This window comes from Ammospiza nelsoni, chromosome 12 (assembly GCF_027579445.1).
Source record: "Ammospiza nelsoni isolate bAmmNel1 chromosome 12, bAmmNel1.pri, whole genome shotgun sequence".
Lineage (NCBI taxonomy): Eukaryota > Metazoa > Chordata > Aves > Passeriformes > Passerellidae > Ammospiza > Ammospiza nelsoni.
Window position 1 is genome coordinate 22,231,032 of NC_080644.1, and position 7,500 is coordinate 22,238,531.

A 7,500-nucleotide genomic window follows, 5' to 3' on the forward strand; every position below is an offset into this window, starting at 1 on the left:
GCCCGGGGTAGACCTGGTGTCCCAGCACCCGGGGTAGACCTGGTGTCCAAGGCCCCGGGGTAGACCTGGTGTCCCAGCGCCCGGGGTAGACCTGGTGTCCCGGGGCCCGGGGTAGACCTGGTGTCCCGGGGCAGACCTGGTGTCCAAGGCCCCGGGGTAGACCTGGTGTCCCAGCGCCCGGGGTAGACCTGGTGTCCCAGGGCCCGGGGTAGACCTGGTGTCCCAGCGCCCGGGGTAGACCTGGTGTCCCAGGGCTCGGGGTAGACCTGGTGTCCCAGGGCTCGGGGTAGACCTGGGGTCCCAGGGCTCGGGGTAGACCTGGTGTCCAAGGCCCCGGGGTAGACCTGGTGTCCCAGCGCCCGGGGTAGACCTGGTGTCCAATGCCCCGGGGTAGACCTGGTGTCCCAGCGCCCGGGGTAGACCTGGTGTCCCAGGGCTCGGGGTAGACCTGGTGTCCAAGGCCCCGGGGTAGACCTGGTGTCCCAGCGCCCGGGGTAGACCTGATGTCTCGGCTGGACTTAGGCTCCGGCAGCCCGGGGCCCGGGGTAGACCTGGTGTCCCGGCGCCCGGGGTAGACCTGGTGTCCAAGGCCCTGGGGTAGACCTGGTGTCCCAGCGCCCGGGGTAGACCTGGTGTCCCGGGGCCCGGGGTAGACCTGGTGCCCTAGGGCCCGGGCTAGACCTGGTGTCCAAGGCCCCGGGGTAGACCTGGTGTCCCAGGGCCCGGGGTAGACCTGGTGTCCCAGCGCCCGGGGTAGACCTGGTGTCCCAGCGCCCGGGGTAGACCTGATGTCTCGGCTGGACTTGGGCTCCGGCAGCCCGGGGCCCGGGGTAGACCTGGTGTCCCAGCGCCCGGGGTAGACCTGGTGTCCAAGGCCCTGGGGTAGACCTGGTGTCCCAGCGCCCGGGGTAGACCTGGTGTCCCGGGGCCCGGGGTAGACCTGGTGCCCTAGGGCCCGGGCTAGACCTGGTGTCCAACGCCCCGTCGTAGTCCTGTTGTCCCGGGCCGGCCTTAGGCCACGGCTGCCTTGCCCGTGGCTGGACCTGTGGTGCCTGGCCGGACTCCCTCTTCGGGTGCCTAGCAAGCCCGAAAAGTATGCAGACGGCGCCCGGGGGACTGATGGGAGAGGGCGGGTGGGGCGCCCCCAACCGCTGATGGGCGTGGGCGGCTCCGGCAGAGACGGCAAGGGCAGGGGTAAGGGCAGGGGCGGGCGCGGGGACGGGGACGGGGCCAGGGACAGGGAGTGAGGGCACGCGAGAGCGTGCACGCGGACGGGCAGCCAGGCGGCCGGGCGGGCGGGCGGGGGCAGGTGGCGGGGGGCGGCGAGGGGGCGGGGACGGTTGTCCGCGCGCGCGTGTGCGCGCGCGGCGGTGTGGTGGCCTGAAGGGATGACCTTGGGGAGTGAACGTGCGCACGGGGAGGGGGGGGGGGGGGGGCGGTGGGTGTGGCGCTGTATCTGTGTCTGTGCGGACGAGGGCCAAGGGCCGGCGGCTTCGTGCCGGCCCCGGGCGCCTCGGCCCCGAGCCCCCACGGCCCCCTAGACTGACGTCGAGGGCGGAAGACCTCTGCGGACCGTGAAAGAACCCGGCCGAAAGTGGCCGCCTGTGTGCTGGCGGTGGTGCCGGCGGCAGCCGCCTCTACCGGTGGGCGGGGCGGGGCGGGGCGAGCCGCATCGGGGGCCAGGGGGGCCGGGCTGTGTAGGGTCTCAGGAGGGCGTGGGTGGGACAGGGCGGGGGCGGGGGCGGGGGGTTGGTGGGGGCGCTGTTTCGCCAGTTCAGCGTGTCAGCAGGCAGACCACGGGGCACGGGTTGCCCGTCGGCTCGGCTGGGAGTGCTCTGGATACGAAACGAGGAGAAATAAAATGTGCCAATTGTTATTGTCGGTTTGTTTTTCCGGATGAGTTTCTCGTTCCAAGCGAATAGAGGAGCCATTCTACCCAAATCCAAACCACAAGACCACCGACCCCCCCCCAAAAGATAACAGCCTCAAAACTCAGCATCCAACAGAGCCGAACCTAGAAACAACAAACAATAAAGAAAGAAAGAAAAAAAAAAAAAACCAAACAAACCGAAAAAAAACCACCAAAACCCACCAAAAAAAAAAAAAAAAAAAAAAAAAAAAAAAAAAAAAAAATCCCGAATGACCAACACAATAAACCCCGAAAATATGTATTGATCTTGAAAGCGGGGTGGGGTTCATTGTGCGCGACGGGGCTGATCGAGCCGTCTGGCTCCGGGGTGATATGAGGCTGTGAGCTTAGCCCGGCTCCGGGGTCGATGGGGACGGTGAGGCACCCGGGCCGCGGGCGACGACAGGGAGATGGGAGGCCCACCCCGGGTCCGGGCCGGCCCTGGCTCACCAGGACAAGCCGGCTCCGGCGCTGCCGCGGCTCGCCGTGGCGCCCGGGAGGCAGGCGGCTGTGAAGGGACACCAGGTCTACCACGGCTCCGGCCGGGGACACCAGGTCTACCCCGGATTGATCGGGACACCAGGTCTACCACGGCTCCGGCCGGGACACCAGGTCTACCCCGGATTGATCGGGACACCAGGTCTCCCCCGGGGCCTTGGACACCAGGTCTACCCCGAGCCCCGGGACACCAGGTCTACCCCGGGCCCCGGGACACCAGGTCTACCCCGGGCCCTGGGACACCAGGTCTACCCCGGGGCCTTGGACACCAGGTCTACCCCGAGCCCTGGGACACCAGGTCTACCCCGGGGCCTTGGACACCAGGTCTACCCCGGGCGCTGGGACACCAGGTCTACCCCGAGCCCTGGGACACCAGGTCTACCCCGGGGCCTTGGACACCAGGTCTACCCCGGGGCCTTGGACACCAGGTCTACCCCGGGCGCTGGGACACCAGGTCTACCCCGGAGCCCGGGACACCAGGTCTACCCCGGATCCGGCGGGACACCAGGTCTACCCCGGAGCCCGGGACACCAGGTCTACCCCGGTTTGATCGGGACACCAGGTCTACCCCGGATCCGGCGGGACACCAGGTCTACCCCGGGGCCTTGGACACCAGGTCTACCCCGGGCTCTGGGACACCAGGTCTACCCCGGGGCCTGGGACACCAGGTCTACCCCGGAGCCCGGGACACCAGGTCTACCCCGGATCCGGCGGGACACCAGGTCTACCTCGGGGCCGGCGGGACACCAGGTCTACCCCGGGGCCGGCGGGACACCTGGTCTACCCCGGATCGATCGGGACACCAGGTCTACCCCGGATCCGGCGGGACACCAGGTCTACCCCGGGCCCGGCGGGACACCAGGTCTACCCCGGATAGATGGGGACACCAGGTCTACCCCGGATCCGGCGGGACACCAGGTCAACCCCGGAGCCCGGGACACCAGGTCTACCCCGGGCCCGGCGGGACACCAGGTCTACCCCGGATTGATCGGGACACCAGGTCTGCCCCGGATCCGGCGGGACACCAGGTCTACCCCGGGCCCGGCGGGACACCAGGTCTACCCCGGAGCCCGGGACACCAGGTCTACCCCGGATCCGGCGGGACATCAGGTCTACCCCGGAGCCCCTGACACCAGGTCTACCCCGGGCCCGGCGGGACACCAGGTCTACCCCGGATCCGGCGGGACACCAGGTCTACCCCGGAGCCCGGGACACCAGGTCTACCCCGGAGGCCGGGACACCAGGTCTACCCCGGAGCCCGGGACACCAGGTCTACCCCGGTTTGATCGGGACACCAGGTCTACCCCGGATCCGGCGGGACACCAGGTCTACCCCGGAGCCCGGGACACCAGGTCTACCCCGGATCCGGCGGGACACCAGGTCTACCCCGGAGCCCGGGACACCAGGTCTACCCCGGTTTGATCGGGACACCAGGTCTACCCCGGATCCGGCGGGACACCAGGTCTACCCCGGAGCCCGGGACACCAGGTCTACCCCGGATCCGGCGGGACACCAAGTCTACCCCGGAGCCCGGGACACCAGGTCTACCCCGGATCCGGCGGGACATCAGGTCTACCCCGGAGCCCGTGACACCAGGTCTACCCCGGATCCGGCGGGACACCAGGTCTACCCCGGATCCGGCGGGACACCAGGTCTACCCCGGAGCCCGGGACACCAGGTCTACCCCGGATCCGGCGGGACACCAGGTCTACCCCGGAGCCCGGGACACCAGGTCTACCCCGGATCCGGCGGGACACCAGGTCTACCCCGGAGCCCGGGGCCGGCGGAGGTCGGCCTTGCCCCCGGCTGGCGTGCGCCTTCCGGGGACACCAGGTCTACCTCGCCCCGGCGTGACTTAGTCAAATTTCGGAGGGTGCCGGGTAGACCTGTTGTCTCGGCCGGCTGCGGAAGTTCACCAAGGGGTCGCTGTTGCCGGCCGCCTCCGGCTGCCTCATCGTAAGAGGCGGCCTGCGGCGGCGCCTTCTCCCGGTCAAGCTCCATCGGTCCCCTAGGAGGCCGCGGCGGCTTCGGACGCGTCTGTCCGTATTATGGGAGCGAGGTGACGGGCCGCATCCCCGCAGGTTGGTTTCATCCCGTGCCTGCGCCTAAGGCGGAGTGGAGTGGCCAGGCTGGTGCAGCCGGCAGGGCAAAGCAAGTGCCGCCTAGCCGGGACGAGTCTTCGTGGCTGTGTCCCGGCTCCCGTCTTTCCCGAAAAAAAGTTGGTACAGTGAAGAGGGGCCGAGAGAGAAGGGCAACCGGAGAAGGGGGCGAGAGCTCTCCCCGCCAGGCCGAGAGAGAGGGGCAGCCGGAGAAGGGGGCGAGAGCTCTCCCCGCCAGGCCGAGAGAGAGGGGCAGCCGGAGAAGGGGGCGAGAGCTCTCCCCGCCAGGCCGAGAGAGAGGGGCAGCCGGAGAAGGGGGCGAGAGCTCTCCCCGCCAGGCCGAGAGAGAGGGGCAGCCGGAGAAGGGGGCGAGAGCTCTCCCCGCCAGGCCGAGAGAGAAGGGCAGCCGGAGAAGGGGGCGAGAGCTCTCCCCGCCAGGCCGAGAGAGAGGGGCAGCCGGAGAAGGGGGCGAGAGCTCTCCCCGCCAGGCCGAGAGAGAGGGGCAGCCGGAGAAGGGGGCGAGAGCTCTCCCCGCCAGGCCGAGAGAGAGGGGCAGCCGGAGAAGGGGGCGAGAGCTCTCCCCGCCAGGCCGAGAGAGAAGGGCAGCCGGAGAAGGGGGCGAGAGCTCTCCCCGCCAGGCCGAGAGAGAGGGGCAGCCGGAGAAGGGGGCGAGAGCTCTCCCCGCCAGGCCGAGAGAGAGGGGCAGCCGGAGAAGGGGGCGAGAGCTCTCCGCGCCAGGCCGAGAGAGAAGGGCAGCCGGAGAAGGGGGCGAGAGCTCTCCCCGCCAGGCCGAGAGAGAAGGGCAGCCGGAGAAGGGGGCGAGAGCTCTCCCCGCCAGGCCGAGAGAGAAGGGCAGCGAAAGACGATCCGAGAGAGCCGCTCGGGCGGCCGAGGCGAGGCGGAGAGAGAGAAGCTGCGAGCGTGTCCCGTTCCGGCCCGGCTTCTGCCGGCCGATTCGCAAGGGGGGGCGTCCCCCCTGGGCAGCGGTGGCGGGCGAGGCGGCGGCGCCTCGTCCCTTTCGTGCCTGGCCTTAAGCCGGGGCCCACTCGGCGGGCACTGTTTTGGGCTGTCGGTCCGCCTCGGCGGCGGTCGGCCCGCCCGGTAAAGCTGTGGAGCCCGGGGTCGGGGTGCCCCCGTCCCCGGCCCGCGTTGTTGAAGCCGTCCCCCTTCCTCGGCCCTAAGCCGGGGACCCGCGTTGGCGGGCAGAGTTTTTTGGAGTTGGCGGACCCGGCACCCGACGGAGAGAGCCCCCCGGACTTGTCGCGGGCGAGGCGGCGGCGCCTCGCCCACCTCGGTCGTGGCCGCATCGACCGAGCCGCTTATGCCGGGCGGGCTGGGTTGCCACGCGGGCCCGCGGTTTTTTTTTTTTTTTTTCCCCCCCCCCCCCCGCGGTTTAGGCGTGCCGGCGTGCGGGCAGAGTGGGGGCACCCGCCCGGCCGGCCTCCGCGGATCTTTTTGATTTTTCTCCGGCGGCCCTAAGCCGCGGCACCGAGAAGCGTTGCGACGAAGGCGCGCGAGGGCGGCGAGAGAGAAGGGAGCGAGCGGGATGCCGGCGGGTCCGTGGGGGAGTGAGTCTCGTAACTCGCCCCCCGGGTCCCCGGTGTCCCGGGCCCGCGGCCCCCGTGGCTAGCACGGATCGTTGCGAACGCGTCTCCATGTGCCTTTTTTGTCGTGCCGCTCCCCCGGCTATATTTTTCCCGGAAAGGGAGAGCCGGCCGCCGGTGGCGCGGTCCGGTGGCACTTTATCTCGCACGCTCGGCCGGGTTCCCCGGGCCGGAAGGGGAAGCCGAGTCCCCCCGGCCTGGCGGGCCAGCCCAGTCCCAGTCCTGCCGTTGCCTAGCCGAAAGGGAAGTCGTTGGCGCCCGCGGGAAAACGGGCGGGCGGGTGGCGGCACCCCCCGCGCTCCTCCTCTGCCGCGAGCGCTCCGCAGGCGGGGCTGGGCGGCCGTCGCCGTTGTCCCAGGACCGTGGCCGTGGGGCCCTTGTCGCTGTTGGCGCGGCTCCTTCCTCGGCCGCGCCCGATCGATGAGGCTTTTCGGGTGGCGTCGGAGAGGGCCCTCGGCCGGCCGGCTCTCCTTCCGGGGCTTCTCTGTCGCGGGGAAGTCACGGCGGGGGTGTCCGGTGCTCGGGCAGGGCGGTCTCCTCTCCAGTTCGCTTCCCGTCGCAGGCGAGGTGTCGCCCCTCCCGCTGCCGCGGAGGGCGTCTTTACCGACCCCAGCTGTGTGACGGCCGCGTGGCCCCGCTAGCCTTCAGGTGTCCTTAAAAAACCACGCGAGGTGCCGGTGCCGGCCCCGGTCCGGGGAGCGCCCGTGGGTGCCGGCCGCGAGCAGCGCCGGGCGGCGGTGCGGTTGGAGCTGAGCCGCGGGGATGATGGAGAGAGAGAGAGAGACAGAGAGAGAGAGAGAGAGAGAGGCTGAAAATGACCCCGAACCGATGGGGCGCGGACGGGGGACCAGAGCCCGATCCGCGCGCTCCTTTGCCGTTCCGCCGCCTGCTGCAGAGCGAGCCGCCCCGGCTGAAAAGGGGGCCTCGGTGTCCGGGCCGCGCCCGCCTCGTCGGGTCGCTGTCTCCTCTAGCACGTCCGGTGCTTTCCGCGCGGCCCGGTGGGGGGACGCGCCGGACGGGGTTTCGCTCCCTGCGAGCGTGCCCCGCTCGGCCCAACCTCGCCGGCGGCCGGTCGCTCGCCGGCGACCGGTCGGCGGGCGGGGTGGTTCGGCTTTGTGGGGGGCGGGTCAGCCCCGGCCGAGCCCCGTTCCGTGCGCCGCGCGCCGTGACTTCCAGCGCGAGGCCGAGTCTCGAAGCGGGGCGCGGGCCCCGGGGAAAAGGCGCGAGCGAGCGAGCGAGGAAAGCCCAGAGAGAGAGGGGGGGAAACGAAAAAGCCCCGAATTTCTCGCGCGAACGAGAGCCGAAAGGGAGAAGACGGAGCCTCGCGCTGCTCGCATCCGAGTGGCGAAAGAGAAGCTGCGCAGCGGTCCCGGCTCCTTGCCCGCGGCGT

The 7,500-nt window shown here is 70.6% G+C and overlaps 1 protein-coding gene across 1 annotated transcript in view; it reads right to left on the reverse strand.

Annotated features, from left to right (window-relative positions):
- The window catches only part of LOC132078447 (basic proline-rich protein-like), a 7,474-nt gene extending 3,066 nt beyond the window's left edge, over window positions 1-4,408 (reverse strand). Inside the window, exons 1-4 of the mRNA XM_059480584.1 lie at window positions 4,208-4,408; window positions 1,642-1,835; window positions 1,473-1,542; window positions 1,150-1,393 (exon numbers count right to left, since the gene is read on the reverse strand). Coding sequence (XP_059336567.1) covers window positions 1,150-1,393; window positions 1,473-1,542; window positions 1,642-1,835; window positions 4,208-4,408 — 709 coding nt within the window. The remainder of the gene's footprint in view (window positions 1-1,149; window positions 1,394-1,472; window positions 1,543-1,641; window positions 1,836-4,207) is intronic.
- Window positions 4,409-7,500: the final 3,092 nt, after the last annotated feature.